The sequence below is a fragment of the Histomonas meleagridis genome (genome assembly GCF_020186115.1).
Source record: "Histomonas meleagridis strain 2922-C6/04-10x chromosome Unknown contig_21, whole genome shotgun sequence".
In the NCBI taxonomy this organism is placed as follows: Eukaryota; Parabasalia; order Tritrichomonadida; family Dientamoebidae; genus Histomonas; species Histomonas meleagridis.
Window position 1 is genome coordinate 75,600 of NW_027150812.1, and position 25,208 is coordinate 100,807.

The 25,208-nt window shown below is 27.4% G+C and overlaps 4 protein-coding genes across 4 annotated transcripts; 1 reads left to right on the forward strand and 3 right to left on the reverse strand.

Moving 5' to 3' along the window:
- Positions 1–10,932: 10,932 nt before the first annotated feature.
- On the reverse strand, positions 10,933–13,179 carry GO595_003580 (uncharacterized protein; the record flags this gene model as incomplete). Its single annotated transcript, XM_067916616.1, has 1 exon — positions 10,933–13,179. One exon carries the CDS (start codon positions 13,177–13,179, stop codon positions 10,933–10,935), a length of 2,247 nt encoding a protein of 748 aa, XP_067776246.1.
- A 314-nt stretch (positions 13,180–13,493) lies between these two features.
- GO595_003581 (uncharacterized protein) lies at positions 13,494–14,114 on the reverse strand (the record flags this gene model as incomplete). The annotated part of the gene is made up of 1 exon (XM_067916617.1): positions 13,494–14,114. One exon carries the CDS (start codon positions 14,112–14,114, stop codon positions 13,494–13,496), a length of 621 nt encoding a protein of 206 aa, XP_067776247.1.
- Positions 14,115–15,304: 1,190 nt separating this feature from the next.
- Positions 15,305–15,853, forward strand: GO595_003582 (uncharacterized protein; the record flags this gene model as incomplete). Its single annotated transcript, XM_067916618.1, has 1 exon — positions 15,305–15,853. The coding sequence occupies one exon, from the start codon at positions 15,305–15,307 to the stop codon at positions 15,851–15,853; it is 549 nt and encodes a 182-aa protein (XP_067776248.1).
- Positions 15,854–16,257: 404 nt separating this feature from the next.
- GO595_003583 (Thioredoxin family protein) lies at positions 16,258–17,304 on the reverse strand (the record flags this gene model as incomplete). Its single annotated transcript, XM_067916619.1, has 1 exon — positions 16,258–17,304. One exon carries the CDS (start codon positions 17,302–17,304, stop codon positions 16,258–16,260), a length of 1,047 nt encoding a protein of 348 aa, XP_067776249.1.
- Between the last annotated feature and the right edge of the window lie 7,904 nt (positions 17,305–25,208).

A 25,208-nucleotide genomic window follows, 5' to 3' on the forward strand; every position in this document is an offset into this window, starting at 1 on the left:
CTAGCGAGTGGAAGACAACTGTACCAAACCAATATTTTTGATATAAATATCTGTTTCAGTCAAGTCAAAAATTTAAATCCATTAAATTGTTTCGCATGCTCAAAAACAACAAAAAAATAAAATAAACATTTAATAACTAATTATAACAAGTTAGTTTTTGTTTATTATTTGAAGAAGAGTATCTACATAGTATCTATAATAATAATCACTATCAAGATCACAGTATGGATCATAAATTAAAGAAAGTGCTGTTTCAAATAATTATAATAATTTCCAAATATTATTTTGAAATATGGAATTATTAAAATAAATATTAAACAAAGCAATTAAGTATTTTTAATATTAACATCAATACCTTCATGTTCAACAAGTACATTGAAAATATTCGGGTTATAATCATTCATAACTGCATACATAAGTGCTGTTTCAAATAATTATAATAATTTCCAAATATTATTTTGAAATATTAAATCATTAAAACAAATATTAAACAAATCAAATAAATATCTTGAGCATTAACATTAATATTCTTTTGTTGTAGAAGTAATTCGATTGTTTCTGCGTAACCATATTTAGCTGCATACATAAGTGCTGTTTTAAATAATTATAATAATTTCCTAATATTATTTTGAAATATTAAATCACTAAAATAAATATTAAACAATTCAAATAAATATCTTGAGCATTAACATCAATTTCCTTATGTTGTAGAAGTAATTCGACTGTTTTTGTGTCATCACCTTCAGCTGCATAAATAAGTGCTGTTTTAAATAATTATAATAATTTCCAAATATTATTTTGAAATATTAAATCACTAAAATAAATATCAAACAAAACAAAAAAAAATCTTTAACATTAACATCAATACCTTCATGTTCAAGAAACAATTTCACTATTTTTACATATCCTTTTTTAGTTGCTTGTATAAGTATTGTTCTAAAAAATTTTTATAATTTCCTAATATTATTTTGAAACATCAAATCATCAAAACATATTTTAAATAAAATATTTATATACCCTTAGTATTAACATCAATTCCTTTTTGTTCAAGGAGTAATTTTAACATAAATGAATTTCGTTTTTCATATGCTATCATAATTGCTGTATGAAATAATTGCTACAAATTCCTAATATTATTTTGAAATATTAAATTATTAAAATAAATATCAAACAAAACAAATAAATATCTTTAACATTAACATCAATTTCCTTATGTTTAAGAAGTAATTTTAAAGTTTCTATGTGACAATTTTCCACTGCAAATATAAGTGCTGTTAGAAATAAATTAAAAAATTACCAAATATTATTCTAAAAAATCAAATTTAGCATTCACATCAGATTCTTTTGTTCCTAAAATATATTTTATAATCTCAATATTTTCGGATTTAGATGCAAAACCAAGAATATTTTGAGGTAATTTAAAATTTTGGTGATAATATATAACAAGAAATAAATCACCATTTCTTGCTGCCTCATTTATCAATGATTCATCTGTTTTCATTCCTTCTTTTTCTAAAAATGTTAAAAGTTCATAGTTATTATATTTAATACATATTTTCCCTATTTCATTTAAGTTTTTAAGTATCTCTTTATTGTTTTCATAAAGGTAATAAAAGATATCAAATTTATTAAACATAATTGCTGTTTCATATGCACCTCTAAATGATGAATGATTTTGTTCACATAAATGAATAATTTCAATGTTTCCACCTACAAGTGCATATTTACCTGTATTACTTACATTTGCACCATTTATAAGTAAATATTTAAAACATTGAATTGATCCGAAAAATGCTGCATAATCAATTAGTGAAACATTGTTTTTATTAATGAATGAACATCTTTCATAAATTGATGGATTAACTGTTTGATTAAAATTAAATTTTTGTTTGGATGATATTTCTTGAAGCTTTTCTATTTCATCATTTCGAATTATTTTAGCTATTTCATTTGGATTAACCCCTTTTTTGATTACCTTCTTATGAAGTAACCAATAATTTTTTGATAGTTCATCATAATTATCGAAAAAATAACTAAGCTCTGGATTATATCTTGATTCTTGAATAACACTCTCTGAAATGTAATGTGAAAAAAATAAATTTTTAGTCTTTTTAATAACGTCTGGTTTAATTAATTTTAGATAAAGCATTTCATTAAGAATAAAATATGATTCTTGCGAACATTGATCAAGAAGAAATTTTGTAAAAACTTTAATGATATCATTACTTCCTTCTCTTGATATAACTTGAAGAAAACTTAGGAAAAAATAAATCTCTTTTTCATGGACATGTGAAACAATATAAGAATATATTAACTTACTTACAATAAGATCAAAAGAATAAGAATAACTTCTTTTGGGAAATAAATTCATAGCAGCTTGTGCTGACTTATGAACATTTTCAGCATTTAAGTTGAAAATAATTTCTCTGAGTTGTATTAATTTTTGCATTATTTTAACACTTCAGCTAAAATTTTTCCAGAATTCAAAAGTGAATTAAACATTTGAAAAAGTTTCATCTTCTGTAAAAACTCACTGATGCAAGTTATAAAGAATATATTAGAATTGAATTTTTTGCAAAAATAATTTTAACTAGATGTGGAATTATGCAATAAAAGCATTTCCCATTCATCCTGAAATTTTAAATTTCTGCTTGCAAAACACAAATTGGTCGGTTCAAATTTGATATTAAAAACTTTATATATAAAGTGACAGTTTTTAAACCTAATCGAAACTCTATTTATTCAAATTTTATAAAAAAGGAAAGTTTTATCAACACAATTTGAAATTGTCAACTTCAGTTCTCATTAAATGGATTTTCTAAATTTCAATATGTAATCTCAAAACAGAAGAATAAAGAATTAAAAATTTTCTTTCCAGTAGAGGTTGTCCTTTTAATGATCTGACTAATCCCTCAATTGATTCCATTATACGATGTACATCATATGTTGCTAATGACTATGAGTCTGAACTTATTAAAGCAAGAACAAGTCATGAATGCAACATAACATACATATTAATGAAACACAAGAAGTTACTCTTTAATATGAAAGGTTTTGTTGTTATTCAGAAGACAAATAAATGGATTCAAAGAAAAGGGAATTGTTGACATTTTAGATGATTCGATCATGAACATAGATAAAGAAATAAGAAATTTTATCTGTTCGTACATTTCTTTGCATGGCGGCTCATCAATTATTATGGCTTGCCAAAGAGAATTTTGTACGAGTTAAAAAAAAGTTGTATAAAGAAAACATTAATCCAATGGTTAACTGTCTACCTGGGAGAAAAACATCAAGTTGGCTGGGTGCATCGATTATAAAATTATAAAATATTTAGAAATTATACAAATTATTTAAAAAAACAAAACTGTGTATGCAAGAAATTTCACAGAAATTGTTAATTTACTTCTTGAATATGGATAATGATTTAAAAATTACTCATCAAGTATAATATAAATTTATGCTAATCACATACCTTTGTATTAAAAATTGCAATACGAATATTTTATAATCTAATATTATCATAGAAATATCAATATAATAATTGAAACTCGATATTTTGAAAGATTTGAGTTTTCGATGAATAATGGTCAATGTCAAATTCCATTTCTTGAACGCACTATAGTATTGGGGTTTCTTAACTTCATTCTTTTCCAAAAATATTTGCAGCTTCAAAACAATGATTTTCTGGGTATGGGCATTGAAATTCGTTATAAAAAACACATTTATTTCAAAGGTATCCTCTGAAAATGTGAAATTTATAAAAATTATTTTGCACGGATGATTCTTAAAAATAATTTATTATTCTATTAATATAATATATTAATTAAGTTATTATCAAATACTATTGAATATAATATTTATAATATGAATATAAACAAGAATAAAATTATTTGAAGATTCCAAATATGTATTCAAATATATTTGGTCACCTCACTTTTATTAGAAACGAACATTTTCCGGATATTTGCTCTCAATACTGTTCCGTTTCAATTGAAATATTTCTATGATTATTATTGGTTCATGCACTCAAATCAGTTTTGAATGAATTCAACCACATTGTCTCAAAATTTTCCATCAAAGTTGTTTGAGTTGGTTCAAAATTTGTTTCATAAAACGTTTTATTTAATAAACGAAAAAAAAAACAATAGGTTGTAATTACAACAATATGAAGACATTATATGCATTCTATTCTTCTGGTAAAGCTTTCTTCAATTCGTCAAATGCATCAGAGTTATCTTCATTTTGATTACTTTCTAGATTTGCTCCGAATTTAATGATAGTGTCGCCATAATCTTCATTTTGCCATATAATCGGAAGAGGTTCTGTTGAAATATTATTGGATGGAGTAAGGTCATTACTTTGTAAAAACAAAAATTGGTATGAATCTGAATCTGAATCAGAATATGATGAGTTTGTATCAAGTTTTCTGATTTCATTTCTTGGTTTCAATTTATCTGTTTGCATATCTAAAACTCGTGCAATTTCTCGTGAAATAGTTTGATCTTCTTTCTTAAATAAATCTTCAATATTCTGAATTTTACTTACAATTTTACATTCAATGATATCACCATTTTTAATTCCTTGTTTGATTAAAGTTTCATCCGGATTTAAAACTATTCCATTAAAAAATAAATAAACCTTTTCATTTTCGAAACAAGAAAATTGCAATATATCTGATAATCTTCCTGCTGTACATGATTTATGTATGAGAACAGGAAGAATTGCACCAGGAAGCCATTGGATATTTATCTTTAATTCTCCTTCCATCTGGCTTTTGTGGGTAACGTTCTATTCTGGACAGATTCAATCAGAAATAATCATATCAATTGAAATTTGAGATTAATCTATAGGTATTCAAATATTCAAGTTAGACAAAATCAATCTGACTCTGTTAAATTTGAGAGGGATAGTTAGTGGATAACTTTACTCTAAAGAACCAACAGAAATATTTCTTCCCATTCACAAAAATGGTTATTTTAAAAAAAAAGTTCAATGTGAACTCATTTTTCATGCTTTTTCAAAATATTTTTAACTTAAATTAATTTTAATTAACAATGTGTTAAAAAAAATATGTTACCAAAGAGAAATGAGCGATGGCCATGAGGGGACAGAGGCTTTTGTATTTTTACTTAAATTATGAAGTGATGGCTTTATTTTTTGGTTGAAATCAAAATTTGTTTGTGATGATAATATCGTTTTTGACTTATACATGATTTCATGAAAAAGTTTTTCTGTTTCATCATTTCGAATTATTTTTGTGATTTCATTCAGATTATGCCCTTAAAGGGCATCCCAACCATTCTTTATAATTTCTTCAATGCTTTCCTAAAAGTATTTATAAAATGCATTTTATTTAGTTATATATATATATATATATATTCATTTTGTCAATTGAAATGCCATGTGTAAAGTATGGTGTTGATTTGTTTTTACAAATCAGCCATATTGTTTATTATTGTTTTCAATCATTTTCTCCCAAAAGACAATTTGATTGTTGCGGATCTTTAGATATTAAACATTTTATAAATATAACAATGATTTTGTTATGATCGTGACCAATTTCATCAATTCCAATTTTTTATAATTTGAAAGCAAAACTATTCAAGTCCTTTTGATATATAACATGAGTATATTAATTTACTTACAATTAGATTGTATGAATATGAAAACTCTTGTGGAAAGTTCGCTCAGAGAGATTCTATCCTATCAATGCTTTTATCATTTAAATCAAAAATTACCTGCTCTGAGTTCTGCAACATTTGAAAATTTTCAGTGCATTGCTTTTGATCGCTCTCGAATATTTGATATATATAATGCCCATTCTAAGATTTTGCAAATAATTTTAGCATCCACTAGAAAATTTCCATCGAAGAAATTAGTTAACTGATTAACAATCAGTTAAAAAATGACGTTATAATAATTGCATCTGAATCAGGAAACTTCGAACTTGTTAAATATATTCAGGAAAAAGCGGGATATTATGTAACTTTTAAAGGAACTTATTAAGTTTTTTAATGTTTCTTATTGTATTTTGATGTTTTAGTATAATATTTGATATATATTTAACAAATTTAAGGCTTCAGTTATGAAATCATTGGAACATCGTCAGAATAAAATTCTTGAAGAACTTTTCAATAAAAAAGGATCTAATAATGATATTTAAAAATATGATTTCAAAGAATACTTATTAACGAATTGAAGGGATGTTATACTGAAATGTTTGAAATACTTGAGAAAAAAGAAATTGATATTAACATACAAACAATTTATTTCAATATTATGATAATATTTTATATAAATATTCGGAAATTATTTAAATTATACAAAACAGCACTTATGAAAGCATCTTGCAAAGGTCACATAGAGATTGTTAAACTAATTCTTGAACAAGAAGGAATTGATATTAATGCCAAAGATATTTATTCGTTTTGTTTAGAATCGATTTTATTATGATAAAATTTCATAATAAAATTTGGAAGTTGTTTGACTAATTTACAACAGCACTTATATTGGCATTGAAAAAAAAAATGAAATAGAAATAATAAAATTACTTCTTGAACAATAAGGAATTAATGTTAATGGAAAATATTTTACTAATTTAATGTTCCAAAATAATATTAGAAAATTATTTAAATTATTTGGTGATAGGATTATAAATGCGCCTTATGGCCCAACAATTCAAATGAAACGCCACTTCTAATAGCATTAAAAAAAGGTTATGTAGAAATTGCGAAATTAATTCTTCAACATAAAGATATAAATGTAAATACTCAAGGTAATATTTATTATAATATTTTCGTGTTTCTAAATAATATTTGGAATTTGATATAAATATTTTTTACAGCATTAATTTACGCATCTCGATATGGATATATTGATATAGTTGAATTACTTCTTGAACAAAATTTTGTTGATGTTAGTATCAAAGATAATATTAATTTCATATTTTTAAAATTTCAACGCAATTTTCGGAATTTTTTCAATTTATTTTTAACAATTTTAATGACTGTAGTAATTAATGGTTACACTGAAATCGTTAGATATCTTCTCAAACAACAAATTATTGATATTAATGTTGAAGATAATATTTAAATTAATAATATAAAATTTATTTGTTTTATTTGGAGTTCATTCTTAAAATTTAAAACAGCTTTAATTCATGCAGCAGTAAGAAGTCATATAGAAATAGTAAAATTACTACTTGAACAAGAAGGAATGAAATTAATGCCAAAGATAACAATGCTTACAATTTGTTTTTGGAATTCATCATAATAATTTGAAACTGCTTTTATGAAAGCCAAACAAAAAGATAATCAAAATATTGTTAAATTATTACTTAAGCAAAAAGGAATTGAAACCGATAGCAAAGGCAAAACAATTTTCGCCAGCAAAGAATTTGGTTTCAAGATGCAACAGAATATGGATCCAAGAGATATTCACCAAATGATAATACAAGGGCAAATCGAAACTCTTTCAAATGAACTAAGAAGTAATTTCATACCAGGACATTGTACTTCGAACAAACAGGTTAAAAACAAGTACAACATAATAGGTACTATAGATGTAGAACATGTATGAGCAATTCAGGAAATTATTGTATTTGTGAAGAATGTGCAAAGGTTTGTCATAAAGGCCATGATGTAGTTCCATCACATAACAGGTCAGCCTTTTGCGACTGTGGAGCTGGGCATTTCCTTTTCCCTTGTAAGCTAATTCCAAGACACAATACACAAAATAATAAAGAATACATATCTTGGATTTAAAAAATTGTCAGATGAATATTTTTTGCAATAAATCTGAAAATTTTTATATTATATTTTACAAAGTCCTGCAAGCACTAACCCGACACAACTTTTGTAAAGAGGAAAATTCAATGATTTACCCTTTGAAAATTCGTGTTAAAACTGAGCAAAAATCTGTTTCCTTTGTGTTTTGAATGCAATTTCCGGTTTACGGTACCAAATTGTGTTGAACCATCAAAATTTTTCAAATTTACCGTCACTTTTATATCAAATTGAGTGTAGCAGATCATATCGAAAATATAAACTTAAGTATTTCAAATCATTTGAAAATATTTTCTGAGGAACACCAAGCCCAGACAAGTTTTTGTTATCATGAATAGTGTATGGGCTTTGCCACTTCTGGCATTAACACATATACAGATACCAAACTTACTTACAAGTACACTGAAAATTCCTATGTTAATACAACAATCATTGAAATCTCATACAGAATACCATCAAGTTTTAAAATCAATCAAACATAATTTTATATTTTTTCGTAAGGCAAAAGATTACACATCATCCTGTTTCTTCATTTGTTTTTGGTTGCAATATAATATTTCTGCAATTTTCAATATATACCCAAGATGTTTGGATCCGAAAAAAAATAATTATTCATTGGTAATCGGAGATAACAAATTATATTTTAATTTGATGACTTATTTCACTTATATGTCAATTCGATGCCCACAAATTTATTTTATTGTGAAATATTTCATTTTCTTACTTAAGTTTGTTCAAGGTTATTTAAATAGTTCGATTCTTATAATGTTTGTTGTTATCATTTATTTATTCAAGTTATATCAAAATCTTCATAAATATGACAAAGAAAAATTCAAACCGAATTTTTTTTTCATTTTATTGATTCTGCTTTTCAAGCAAACAACTGAAACATATAATGAAACAACTCGAACTCTTATTATAACTAATGTCAGTGAATATGAAGAGAGAAATACATATAAGAATGAAACAGAATATATAATCATACAGAGTGTTGAAGAAATAGAATCAGAAGCTTTTAGTTCATGGAACAAATTAAAAATGATTGATATTGGCGATTCAGTTATGAAAATTGGAAGTTCTGCGTTTTCTCAATGTATTCTATTAGAAACAGTTATCATTGGAAAAAATGTCACAACAATTGAATGTAAAGCTTTTCAATATTGTTCGTCGTTAATAAATATTACAATTCCGAATGCAGTTACATCAATTGTATCAGATACTTTTGTTGGATGTTCAAAACTTCAATTTATTGAAGTATCAAAAGGGAACAATTATTATACAAATGATAGCAATGGAATTCTTTATAGTGATAATCATAGAGCAATTCGATGTTATCCACAAGGAATTTCTAATAATATATTCACAATACCAAATTCAATTACAACAATTGGGGATAATGCATTTCATTCATGTTCATCGTTGATAAATATTATAATACCAAATTCAGTTGTGTCAATTGGAAGCAATGCATTTCAATTATGTTCGTCGTTAATAAATATCACAATTCCAAATTCTGTTACAACAATTGGAAGTTATTCATTTTATCAATGTACACAATTAGAAACAGTTATCATTGGAGAAAATATAAAATCAATTGGAGGTTCTGCATTTTTAGGTTGTAATAATTTAACATGTATTTATTTTACAGGTTTTAAATGCCCAAATGAGGTAAGTTATGATGCCTTTGATAGAGAAAAAAATCAATATGTTATGACATCGGACTTGTATCAAAATTCAACATTTGGTGAAATCAATGTATCTAAAGGTACATCAGTCGAAGGATGTGCTCAATTTCCCTGGCCAACACATACATTCTCGCAATCAAATACATTTACAGGATCAAATACATTTACTGAATCAAACACATTTTCAAAATCAAACACATTTACAAAATCAAACACATTTTCAAAATCAAACACATTTACAAAATCAAACACATTTTCAAAATCAAATACTCATTCAAATACATTTACAAAATCAAACACATTTACAAAATCAAATACATTTACAAAATCAAACACATTTACAAAATCAAACACATTTACAAAATCAAATACTCATTCAAATACATTTACAAAATCAAATACATTTACAAAATCAAACACATTTACAAAATCAAATACTCATTCAAATACATTTACAAAACCAATGTTGTTTACTAGATCTAATTCGTTGACTCAATCAGATACAAATATTTTTAGTGAACTTAATATTTCTAATATAACATTTTCATTATGGATTTCTCAAACGTTAACATTTTGCTCGTTTTTATCAAACACATTAATTAATTCACTTTCCACATATATTTATACTGAATTTATTTATTATGATTATACAATTTATCAATATTCCACATACTATTCTTTTTATTTCAACTTCTTTACGATTTCTCAAATTACATCTCAAGAAAATCCAAAGTTACCAATGAATGTTTTAATTGGTATAATCTGTGGTGGAGTTATTGTAATTCTTCTAGTCATTGGAATTGTTATTTTTGTTATTCGTAAAGGTAAAAATGAAACATCTAATGAAAACCTAACAGAAATATCAAATCCTCTATCATCAAGCAGTCATCATGAACAAATCAGTAAAGATTTCCAAGATCTTATTTCAAATGAAAATGATAAATGGATTTAGTCGTGCATTGTTTGAATTCATTTTTTTATGAAATGAAATATTAAATAAAGAATTACGTAATAATTTTTTTTTTCATGTATTTTTCAATAACCACCAAAGTTATTTTGCTTACGCATTTAAAAAAATTGTTTAACATTAGTATTAAATGGTGAAAATTTATTATAATAACATTTCATATATGGTAAATTACTAAAAAAAATGTTGTCATTGAATCATCAAAAAATTGATATAGAATAATTTCCTGGATTTTCAATTACGTGGTAATACGTAACACAGATATCAAACTTCTTCAAAACAAATATATTTATAGCAATGGCACTCCATTGTCATCTAATTGCTGCCAACGATAGAGTCGAATGAATGAAAAATCATCGGATTTATATTCAAAAACTTTATCCACTTTTATGATAAACCACTCAAAATATTCACTGAATTTTCTATCGTTTAACCCAAAAATTTATATAAATAATTATTTATCTATTATACTTTATCAAACATTTTATTATATTTATAACGGCAATTGATTCAGTGTTTCGTCGTCGTCCTGAATCTGGAATTGTGACAAATTTGATGAAGATGTAGCCAACATTATTTCACCAGGCTTTGGCATCTGAGAAATCATTTTTAGCTCCGATGTATAATTCTTTTTCGTCACCATATTAAACTTTGACGTAAACATTTGCATTATATTCTGTTTTAATATCATTGGCATATATTCAATTGATTCCTTCACTTTCACCAAAGCATCTGGGAAACAACTAATATCATTTTCCTTATATATCTTAAGGTACATTTGAAATGCTTCTGTTGGAGGTGACGGGAAAAATTTTTCCGGTTTTTGGTCGGGCCACTTTTTTGTAAACGTGTAATAAGCCGCCAAAATTCCATAGTTTACGATAAAAGCGTCATCGAATGCGTCTTGTGGCAATGACAACTGCGCTATGTATGAAAGTAAAAGGAAAATTTCTTTCGAAGGATCGCCATTTGTAAAGAATATCCCTTTCATGTATGAATAATCGAAAACTATTGGATAATCACATATTGGTCCATCATCAGGAATTTGTATATCGAAAACGACTCGAAACAAACGTAACGATTCATCATTAGTAAACACAAATAAATCATCTAATAACGAGTCGAAGAAGTCACAAAACTCTTCGATGTTTGGAATTGTATTTAATGTTTTGGTTGGTAATGAAAAAATTACAAATTGTGTTTCAATTTCACCAAATGGTACATCTGTTGTAATGTCATTAATTAATTCGGGATCAGAGATGGAATACATTGGATGTTGTACCACATTTGTAAAAGTAACATCAAATTCAATTGATCGATCTGCTAAGAAATCCTCAGCAACAATATATATAATACCACCAAAAGGTGACGAAAATTCAACCTTTTGATTAACGATATCATATGTTTGATAAATTACTCCCCATCGATTCCATGGCCCTTGTTGAGAAACTAAAGAAGTTGTGTGGCACCCAATTTGGACCGATAGGCCTATCGGTATAACCTCCTCGATGCTAACGGTCGCTACAACCCCCGGAGGAAGATATAAACCAGTCGAAAACCAACCGCCGCAACTGAATTCAGCGTGAATTTCAAAATCTTCGAGTTCAACTTCGCCAGATTTCCCTGGAAATGGGTAAGATCGATCGACGCCCTCATAATATCTTGCGGGGAGCTTAGGGAGCAATTCTGATATAAGCGCAAAGACTAAAGATTGAATAATGTTTGGACATACAAATGGTGGTGTTGAATTAACACCTTTACCACAAGCATTAGTATTGTCAAGAAGAGCCCATGATGCATCTGACAGGGATTTTATCTCGTCGTTTTCTTCACATCGAAGTGTAGCGATATGATATCTTAAATGTGTTATAGTATTGTCAATGTCAAGAAGTTGTAAATGATCATAATCCTCTATGAGCTTAGTAAAATGTTGCGCAAGTTCAAAAAATGTAAATTTTATGTTTTTTGAATATTGTTTCAAATGAACAAATTTCGACGCAAGTGGAAAAATTAATACTTTGTAATGAGAAAAACCAACGCCAAGGTCCCACAAGAGATCATTCATTGGCGTATCTTGTGAATATTGAAACGAATCTAATGTTCGAGATGCGCCAATTATTACACCGCCGCCTTCATCAAGAAAACTTCGAATCAACTGTGGCTTATTCCATTGGTCTGTACAAATGATTATGTGATGCCTCATAATGGTTTCCTCCGTTACATCTTCGAGAACTTCAACTTGGAAATCAAATGATTGAAGATTGACAACAATTTGATTGGATAATTTTTTGGGTATTGCTAAGATTCCGATTTTATATAAATTTCGATTGACACATGAAACACTTCTAATCATGTTTTCAAGGAAAAATGATGTTTCTGTATTCGAACTAACACATTGCGCTAAGATTTCAATGCTGCCAAGAACTACCGCTAAACCATTGGTGTATAATGAAAATGTCATGAATGGAAGATGAATATCTGTTTTTTCACCTTTTTGAAGACATACTTGACCAACTGAAATCGGACCTGAATTTGGCTTCAAGCAAAGAACAGGAATAGTAAGGGAAGGCTTTGGAACTTTTGATATTCCTTGAGTAACTAATTTGACTTTTTGGGATATTTGGGATGATAATGGAACTTCTTCATATTCTTCCTCTTCAACTACAACTTGATGCCTTGTACTATTTTGGTATGATCGTGGAGCTGGTGCTACTTGAATCGCAGAAGCACCACAACCCATTCAAAAAATTTTTGGAGCGTCATAACGTTTTTTGTATATTTAAACTTTTGAAATGTTTACGCTGAAATAGTTAATTAGACTTCACAATCCACTTTTCCATAGAATTATTTTGAAAGGTTTCTATGATACCTTACAGAAAAAAAAATAAAGAACACACAATTTTTTATATCGGTATGACGATAGATAATCATATCAAAAGTTACCAGAAAAAAGTTCGAAATTTATTAAAACAACTCAAGTTAAATAACATTAATGATGTTGCTAAGAAAGGAATTTTTAATTGCACGAGTTTAATGAAGAGAAAAAACAAAAAATCAAACGATTTGTAAAGAACCTGAATCAAAATCTTCTGGAGAAATTATCAGTTCTCCATTACTATATTTAACACTAAGCTGTGAGTGTGTCATACGTTTAATTGTAGCACTAAAAACTAACCCTGTATTAGTTTGAAGTGATAAACTGGATCCAGGATAATAAAACCTTCCATGATACATTAAAACATCATCAGACCATATAACTTCTTCTTCAACGTTAAGTTCACTTTCATTTAGTGCTTCAATAATTTCTGGATAATCATTTTCAAAAGTGATGGGTTCATTTTTACTCGTTTTGTTTTGCGAATTTACGTCAATTTTCCGTAAGTTTTGGAGACCCATAAAAGCGGGAAGAAGTTCTTTTTTTGCAGACACATAATCCAAAATAATTTTTCTGTTTTCATTGATTAAGTTATGAAACTGCTGAAGGATGCGATTATTAATCTGTGCTTTTTTCTTTTGATAGTCTTCATCTGCTTGACGTTTGATTTCGGCTTTTTTCTGTGAAATTGCTTCATCTATAAGTCTGACTTGTTCTTGATACCATTCCGTTGCTTCTTGGCAGCGATTTTGAGATATACTTTCCATAATTTGAAGTTGGTCTGTTGGTGAGAGCTCCATCGAGAGGTCTGAATTTAAATACTTTACATATTCGGTGTGCCTCGTTGAAACGAATCAAAAAATCAAAATCAAAAATCATATTCTTGTTCAAAGTGATTTGATATAAATACATAATTAACAAATTAACTAATTTTTAAGATTTCATTTCAAAATACACCTTTCATTTGAAAACAATTTATTATTGATCATGATATTTTTACCATATTTAAATTTTCCTTTGTATAGTTAAGGGAATCACATTAAACTTAAGCCTCCCTTATTGAACTGTGTTGTTCCAAGGTAAATCAAAAAATTTAAATTATTAAAGCTTTTCACAAAATTGATGTTTATTCTCATACCATAAAATCCTGTATTACAAGGAACAATATATTTTTATTTAAATTGTAATTTGTAAGAAAACTCTATAGAGCATCCTATTTGGATTTATTTCCAAGTAATATAATTTTTTTTGAAAAATTGCTCTTTTAAATAAAAACACAATTAAGTAACTAATGATTAAAAAATATTTGTCTTTTATAAAAAATATTGATTTTAATATTTGGGGAACCACCTGCCTGTGGTGATACTCTATCTGCATTATATTCCTTTTAAAATGGTTTTAAGACTGTGCAAAATATTGTCACCACTGAATTGAGGCTACTTGATTTCATGTCAAATATTCCAAAACCCATTTTTTTTGACTCATTTATCATGATATGCCAACCAAATTTTCAGTTTAAAATGAAGCAGGTTATATAAGGTGAGAACTTCAATCTACTTGATAACCAAATTCTGTTTCCAAATTGAATTTTCTAATAATGAATAATGATTCTTCAAGATTTCCATGTAATTTTCTTTTTATTGAATATTTCCATTTAATATTCCTTCTGCAAGCAGATAAAATCGCTCCTCGTGATATGTTTTATTGAATTTAGCCCGACATTTTATCAGTAAAAAATTCAATCGAAATTGCCTCAAAATTCTCTTTTTGTTTTAATTCAAAATCTTTGCACAAAAGCTCGAAACCTTTGAGAGAAATCAAAACAATAATATCCACTCATATATTTAATATAAACAAATAAATAAAATACCATATGATTAGGCTTGTATCTTTATTAAAATATACACAATATTAACTCATTTTAGCTAATGGATCTCAGTAAAAACGCACTTTTCCCAAAAACCAAATTGAATAAGGGATGGATGCGGAAATGGAGATAACCCTCAGGCACATGAATGGAAGTTGGGTTCCTGTCCATTCCAAAAAGTCGGACACTGTAAGGTCGCTTCTTGTTTCGGCTGGAATCCCCGTTCCTCAAAATTGTCAATTGATATGCGTATCCAGAGGTAACCAATTACATTTGGATCTTTCTCTAGGCATTCAAGGAATAAAGGAAAACGACACAATATTCGTGTTATGCCAAAAAAACAACAACTTGATTCAAAGTGATAAAAATAAGATAGATTTTGAATCATACAAAAAAACAGATAATTTAGAGAAACAACAGAAAGAACTCTTCGAAGAAGCACTACGTGTTTCCGATTTATCGTTCTTGTTGTTTGATTATTACCAGCCATCTTCATATTTATGCGATGACTTCTTAAAGCGACAAGTTGAAGCTTGTTATATCCCGTCACCTTGTGATGAAGAAACAGTTATTGATGAAAAACCGCCAGATAAAGTTATTAGTGATCCTTTACCTGTTTGCTGGGAATCAGAAACTTCTGATAGCGAATTTTACTATGACGAAACAGAATAATAGAGTCTTCAATGAAGAATTGAACCATGTGAAAATAAATAAAATATGAAATATCTTTTGTAATAAGAAGCAAATTTAGTTGCATAATGTTAATAACATTTATATGTATCAGTTATAATTCAACATTCGGAATAAGATTTCTTTATTTGAAATCTTTTTTGACATTTTTTTAACAAATTCTTCGAGAATTTGATCACGAAGATCTTTATATCTGTGATTTTAATTTTTCGTTTCTTGTGGTTTATTCTTCTGTATTTCTTTAATGTTAGAACAAATTCTGCAAGAAAATTAAAAGACGTTAAAAATTTTCACAAGTGAATTTCTATCGTACTTTTCAAAAAGTTTTACAACAAAAGACAAATTGACAATTACAACAGCAATCACTTTCAACTTTCATTAAATGTTTATAACTCCGGTGCTGGTTGTTTGAACAAACGCTCAAGCAATTCGAACTTAGCTCCACCATCTAACACACGATCTAAGAACGATCCAATTGTACTCTTATCCGTCACTTTAATTGCAGCATCACGCTTGTGGTGCAAAATCCAAATGTTGTCATTTATGAAATCAAGTGGACAATTTTCACCACATTCATAGAACATGAAAGGATCATGACGATACTTCTTTGAAGCTGATTTGAACTCTTCTGAAGGTACATCAGATCCTTCGATAACGCAAAAGATTCTTTTGCCTTTACAATGTGAATTGAATTCGTCAATATTTGTAAGATTATGTATGAGAACTGGGACAGGTGTTGGTTTTGGAGTAGGCTTTGGTGATGGCATAATCCCATTGAAGAAATCTTTGACTGTTTTCTTGATGAGATCATATTTATTTCGGCCTTCATATAAAATTTGTTTGTCTCCATTGATCATAAGGATTGCAGGAGTAGATGTTATGTTGAATTTTTGGTGAATAGTTCTGTTGTTTGAAAATCCAATTCGAATACTTTGATTATTATCGCTGAATGCACAGCTAATCCCGGCCCAAAGAGGCGGAGCTTTAGGCTTATCTGTGAAGAGAATAACTTCTCGTGTGTCATTTTGTGGAATCCATTCTTCATCAACAGTTTCCGCAAGATTTGGAATTAAACGAGAAGCTGTGTTAAGCATTGAACGTGCTGACCTATCTCGCATATATGTCATTTGTCCTTTTGGATGGAAAATAATAAATGTTGGAATGGCTGTAATTCGAAATTGTGAACCTAAACTATACTGTTGATTTGTATTTACTTCACCAAACTTGATCATACCTGCTGCTTCTGTGGCGGCTGCATCAAATTCTGGATATGACATTTGACATGCTGGACAATGAGTTCCATGAAACATAACGAAGTATACAGTTTTGTTATCACGCTTTTCAACTTCCTTTGGAAAGTTATTTGCAGTAAGTTGGATAACGTTTTTCCCAAATTTATATGCAGAACAGCAGCAAAGTAAAGTAGAAAGCATTGTGCCTTATTTGGCCAAATAACATTTAAAAGTTTATTAAAAATTGAATTGAATTTTCAATGATTGTAAATTTTTATGGGGAAATGAAGTTATGGATTCTTCCTTTTAATGAAGCAATATATTAGATAATAACCGAATGTAAATGGATTTATGTTAATATTGCCCAATGAAAAATCTAAAAAATTGAAAATATTTGGAGATTTAAGATTGATTTTTTAAATTGAATTCAATTTATGTTTTCACAACATTAATTAGCTTAATGATTAATTATGAAAATGGTTTAAGATTATTTAAGTTAAAAATACTACTAAAATTTTGTGATAAAATGAAAATGAATCCGGATTTCAACATTATATATAATATAATAAAAATTTAACAGCGCCGCTCTTAGCTCAGTGGTAGAGCATTTGACTGTAGAAAAGTAGTCATCAAAGGGTCGCCGGTTCGATTCCAGCAGCGCGGATTTTTTTATTTTTTTCACCTGAGCAACTTAGAGAGGGGAAAAGCGCACCATTGAATAGAGCTGACAGAGAGGAGCAGAACCATATAAGTTCCGATGATTTTCGGAGAATCACGGAACATATCAGATTATACCTCCGAGATATGCAACAAAACTCAGAACAAGAAACATCAGGAGACTCAAGACTCAGAATAGAACACAAAGCTTATTCTCCGAGATAAACATTTAGGCTCGAAACTATGCACAACACGAAAATCAAGACCAAAAATAGAGCCTAATGATGCTAAATTTATAAAGAAGAACCCATGTCTTAAGTCCGGCCATCCTGAATCAGAGGCAGAAGAAAGTTCGACGGAGAACATCGCAAGCAACACAGAATCAATATACACCAGCCCAGAGCCATTCAGAGAAAGTTTGAGCCCAAGAGACGAACGAAATTTCGAAATCAGATTTCGATCAGATGCAGAAGAAAGTTCAACAGAGTACACCGCAAGCAACACAGAATCGACATACACCAGTCCAGAACCTTTCAGAGAGAATGTGGGACCAAATGAAGAACAAAATCTCGAAATCAGATTTCGATCAGATCAAACACCAAGTTACCAAACACATCCACAATTAGTACCAAGTATCACTAGATACCATATGAAGATAGTTAATGAGCAAGAATACTATGCAGATGATGAAGAAACTTGTACAGATACAGAAGTAGAAGATATAATGCTTAGACCAAGAACGCTAACAGGAAATGAAATAAATTTAATGAGGAATGAAATCAGATTCACATACTACAATATACCGATAGCAATACGAAATAATATGAAAAAAAAAGTATTATTTTGTCCATGGTTTCCTTATTGTACTTGGCAAAACGAAAACGTTGAAGAATTATTTATACATTTAAACAAGTTTCATAAAGGGAAAAGAATTGAATTAGCACCATATATGAGATTCAGAGATATAGACATAGTTAATTTACTCCACATTAATAATAATGAAATTGAAGAAAGTGAGGAACCAGGAATAATTTTTAATATTAAGTGTCCATTCTGTAATAAAATACAATTAAATAATTCTGATGAATATGGTTTACATCTCACGGATCACGCTAACTCAAATGTTTATTATAGTGATATGCTCAGAAAATGTTGTTTTCTTGATGGTCTTTTATTTCTTTTATCCGAGAACAATAAATTCCCAACATTAGGAATTATTATAGGTGATAATGATAATCCTAATAACAGACCTAATCCCAATTTAAATTCACAAGATATAAACATTAGAATCCCAAACTTTAAAATATTTCCAGAAGATGTTATAATACCACATTTTAATAAAACAACAGAAGAAAATGATATTACAATCCCAGAATTTAATGTTGAAATATATGAAGAAAATATTCAAGTACCAAAAATAGAAATAATAGAAGAGATCAAAAATTTACCGATTCCCAAAATTAATTTTACACAAGAAGATCAATACATTAGGATTCGGAAATTCAATATAAATGAAGAAATTAACAATATTTTATTGCCTAAATATCACAAACAAGATTTCAATATTAATATTCCAATGCCTAAATTCAATTCACAAAATGAAGAGAAAAATATTACTATACCTAAATTCAACCTTACAGAAAATGAAACAAATATTCCAATACCAAAATATATTAGACAAGATCTTAATATTAATATTCCAATCCCAGACTTTAAAGTTCAAAATGAAGTAAAGAATGTTATTATTCCAAAATATAATCATGCTGAAGAAACAATTGATATTCCAAATCTTAAAATAAATCAAGTTAATGAAAATATTAATGTCCCTATACCAAACTTTTGGTAATTCAGAAAATAAACTTAATATTCCAAAACCCGAAATTAATGTTACGAGTGAAAATATTAATATTAAAACACCAAACTTTAATTATATCGATGAAAATAAAACAATAACTATTCCAAATATCAAAGTTAATGAATCGCAAACAAATATTAACATTACAATTTCAAAAATTAATTATATTCATAAAGATATTGATATTATTGTACCAAGTGGAAATTATAATTACATTCAAAGCAAAAATGAAGAAACTAATAAAACATCGAATAATAACGAAATAACTAACTTCAAGGATGATGATGTTAAACAAACAGTAGAAGAATCACAACAAGTAAATCAAAATATCGAAAGCAATAATGAACCCAATAAGAATACACCACCAAACAACAATAATAATGTTAATATTAATAAAGAAATCATTATACACACGCCAGAAGAACTTTATCTCAACCTTAAAAATATTAAAACAACATTAGAGTTAAAACAAAAAATTGATAAATGGAGAAGTTATGAAATTGATAAAGATCTATACTTAAATAAAATAGATGAAACAAGAATACCTATCATAAATCTAATGTTAGTTTCCGACAAATTCCCAGGTATTGGTCCATTTATTTGCCATAAATGTGATTATCAAGCTTTCAATGCAGTCACCGACTTAAAGAGGCATGAAAATTCAGCCCATAATGGAAAAAAAAGAAATGGGAATATTATTTATGATTGTTTAGGATCCTAAATATCGATATTAAGGAAAAAAACATATTGGATGCAATTTGATAAAGGTAATAAACAACTTTCAACTTATCGGAAAACTCTTTATGCATGTCCTTTACATAATTGTAATTATATTACAGATTGTGAAGACACATTTGATAATCATATAGTGAAAAGACACTCCAATTATAATGAAGATAAAAGAGATTTTGGATGGATGTGGGCCTTAATTTTAAACTATATTCAAAGATATGATATAAATCCAACAGCAGAAATATTATTAATTAAAGGAAAGCATATATTTGTGATTTTTGTACAAAAGCATTAGCAGAAACACATCAAAATATAATTTTACATAATAGTCATGCACATAATATTTCAAGAAAAGAAAATATTAAGATCCCTATACATCAAGTTAAATTTAAATCAATTGTTTTTAATTATCCTGATAAAGATGAAATTAAAGAGATTGAAGAAAAAATTAAAAGAAATGAAGAAGAAACTAAAGAAAACTCAAACAAATTAGCAAAAGGTGAAATTGAAATTGAATTTAAAAATAAAGAGGATGTAATAAAAAGGAAGAAACAGGAGAATAGAAAACAAGAAAAACTAGTCAAAAAAGCAAATATTAAAATCGTAGAAGAATTAGAAATCAACCAAGATAATGATACAAATAATAAAGAAATTAATAACACTAACTCAATAACAGCAAACAAGATAGTCACAAGGAACCAACCAATTAATGATAGAAAAACTTTACTTAATAAATGCAAAAAATGGATATTTGCGAATGAATTTCAAGAATCACATATAATCAGATTACCAAGGATTAATAAAAATATTAAAAATAAAATTTATAAAGAAATTAGTCATGTTTTTGAAAACAAAATTTTACCTTTGCTTAAGAAATGTAAAACTAAAGAAAAAACAGGAGAAGAATGGATTATATTTCAAGGTTGTTTATGCAAAATTAATTTAATATTAAGAAAAAATATTAGGAAAACTCTCGAAATCCCATTAAATCATATGTTAGGCTTAAGCAACAATAAAAAGAAAGATAATAATGATAATATGCATTATACGAATTTTTAAGGAAAATATATTCAAGAAAACCAATTTTTAAAATAATATCGCATATGGAAAAAATTATTAAACTAAAAAAACTTCAAGAATCAGATACAAGAAATAATTCCATCTCTTATTTAGAAGAGGCAATAAAAGAAGCATTAAATAAGATTGACAGAGAAATTTTAATGACTACATTTGGAGGTGATAATATAGATAATATCAGAAATATCATAGATGAAGAACCAAATCATCGAGAGCAAAGAATGAAGTATATTGAAAATTCATTAATTAAATATCAAAACGAAATTTCAAAAGAAAGGAATAAGAAATATACACAATTGGTACAAGATATGTATGCAGAAGACCCAAAAAGAGCCATGAGATGGTTCATTACAAATGAACCAACACCAGAATGCAACATTGAATTCGAGAAAATTAAAAAGCATTTTAAAGATGAATGGGAATTCCTCCCAAATTTCCAAGAAAACAATATTCCAGATATATTTTGTTTGAATAAAAACTTAGATAACAAAGATGAAGAATTACTTAAGCTAATGTTACTAGACAAAAACAGAATCAAACAAGCAATTATTACAAGACCAAATTTATCAGCTACAGGTCAAGATGGTATTTCTAATACCATTTGGAAAATCAAAATTAATATTACAGTCAAATTAATCAGAAACATAATTAAACAAATAATGAGATTCAAGAAAATACCAGAATTATGGAAAATATCAAGAACTATATTGTTATTTAAGAAGAATAATCCAGATGAAATCACCAATTGGAGACCAATCTCAATATCTTTAACTTTATACAGAATTATGATGTGCCACTTTGCACGATGCATTCAAGATTTAAATGTTTTTTCCGCCATTCATAAGTTCAGTACAAAAAGGTTTTAAAACCAATCTCAATGGGATAACTGAACACATTACGAATATAAATGAAATAATTGCACAATCAGTGAGGTTAAAATATTCGATTTATATTACAACATTAGATTTCGCCAAAGCCTTCGATTCAGTGCCTCACAAGCTTATTACTTGGTCATTAAATCAATTAGGATTCCCGAATTATTTTATCAAATTAATAAAAGACTTATATACAGATACCAAAACAAGAATAGAACTAAGAAATAAACCATAAGATTGGATTAACATCAATAGAGGTGTCAGACAAGGTTGTCCTCTATCACCAACACTATTTAATTTATGTCTTGAACCTTTAATTAAAGCAATACAAAATTATAATAAAAAAAATGGAGTATAATTATAGAAGATTAAATGAGAGAAAATGAAATATTTTTTTTAATATTCAAGCTTATGCAGATGATGTTATATTGATGTCTAATACACAAGATGGAATGCAAAATATGCTTAAAACAGTAGAAGAATTTTGTAAAATTTTTAAACTTAAAATAGCTTCACAAAAATGCAAAACTCCATCTTATATAAATTTTAATGATAGAAGACCAACGTTGAATGAAAACTTTACTATTAATAATGAAGAAATACCAAATCATCCATTAATGGAATATATAGAATATTTAGGTGCACCAATAGCAATAAATCGTAAAAGTAAAAAACAACATTCTCAAACTAAAATCGATAAAATTAAACAAGAAATCATACAAGTAATTAATTCTCTTTCAAAAGTTAATCAAATAATAGATGCAATTATAAGAATAATTACTCCTCAATTAGATTTTGAAATGTTAAATGGTTTATGCTCTATTAAAGAACTTATAAAACTTGATGAATTTATTGAAGGTTCAATAAATCAAATATTAAATACAAAAGGTTTACCAGAAGATTTATTTTATACACATTATAAAGAAGGAGGTTTAAGTTTAATGTAATTCAAAAAAAGAATGTGTTACAATTAAGAACATTTACAGGTTTATTATTATCAAAGGATTTAAATATCAGGAATTTTATTAGAATGACAATGTACAAAGAATTAGATCATAGGAAAATACAAGTAGATAAAAACTCACTCTATTTTGGAATTCCATTTGATAATAAAAATAAAATTATACAAAAATCGGAAAGAAAAACAAATAGTACATTTTGTAGAGCGGTAAAAGCATTATATAATTTAATAGTAGGTTTTAAATCAAACTTAGAAGAAAATAATTGTATTATTAATCAAATCGATAATAAAGAAAATAAAGAAGAGGAAGAAGAAACAGTAGAATTTATTAATAAGAAAGACATTACAAAATATCTAAATAAAATGATACGAAAAAGACATGTAGACAACCTTAAGAAATTACCATTTAAAGCACATACTTTCTGTACAATGAATGAATCAACTGATTCAAACTTCTTTTTATTTAATTTTAGAGCACCAACAAGTAATAAATATTATTAAGTTCGCTATTTTAGCAAGATGTAACAATTTACCAACAAATGAAATTTTAAATAAGAAAAACCCAAATATAAATCCTAAATGCAATAGATGTAATTTAAATCAAAATGATTCATTAATGCATAGAATAAATGGTTGCTTAAAAATTAGAAATTTAACTACTCGAGGACATAATGCAATAGTAGAAGAAATAATCAAGGGAATTAAAGAAAATAATTATAATAGGAATAATATAATATTTAATAGGAACACCATAGTAATAGACAAAGATCACAAAACAATTGGAACATTAAAACCAGACATATGGTATATCAATAACAATAAATTAACTTTAATTAAAGTCAATTCTCCGTATGGTACAATCAGAAATCTCGATAACAACTCTGAATCAACTTTTATTATTAGAAGAAAGGAAAAAGAAGAAAAATATAGAGATTATATAGAATTATGCAAAAATAGACTTAATATAGAAGTAGATATTTATATAATCATTATTTCATCATTAGGAATTATCCCGAATCAAACTACTAAAGATTTAAATAAATTATTAAATGGAAATTAAAGATTAATACATTTAGTTTCAAAAAGATGTGTTATTGCAGCATTGAGAGAATCTATGTTAATATTCTACATAATTTATAAGAAAGATAAAAATCAAAATAAGAATAATAACAATAATATAAACAATATAGAAAGAGAAGAAGAAGACTTTAATGTTATTTTGATGAAGACAATTATAATCCTGAAGAAGAAGAAGATAAAGATGAAGATGAAGAATTAGGGGAAGTACCTTTTTCAGATATTTCTTCAAGCTCAGAACCATCAGATACCAATGAAGAAGAACAAAAGGAATACATGAAATTCGCATTAAATGAAGCAGAGAGGAAGTACAATATACCGATCAAAGAAGATAATATACAAAAATCTATAATGATAGAAAAGATCTTCATCATAGACAAGAACAAAAAGAAGAAGAAAAAAGATAACTCGACGAAGATGAACTCAATACTTAAAGGAAAAAGTATTAACGAATTAAAAAGATGAACAAGAGTTGTACGACCATCTAGACTTTTGCAATACGCGATCAATGCAAAAAAGAAAGAAGAAATAGTTAAAGATTTTACTATTAAAAAGAATAAGAAGAAAAGAAAAGTGACACGATATGTTAAAACGGTTTCGACCATTCCAAAGAACAGTTCTAACATTGATCATAACAGTAGGGTTAACCTACAATAAATTAAGACGGACGCGTCATTATACAACACATACTCATTTCAAATGAGCACTAACACACGTAAATAAACACCAAATGCCAGCAGCGCGGATTTTTTTATTTTTTTCACCTGAGCAACTTAGAGAGGGGAAAAACGCATTATAGTAAGAAGGATCGCTCGGCGAGCAGAACCATATTAGTTCCGACGATTATTGGAAGATCTTGGAACATAACAGA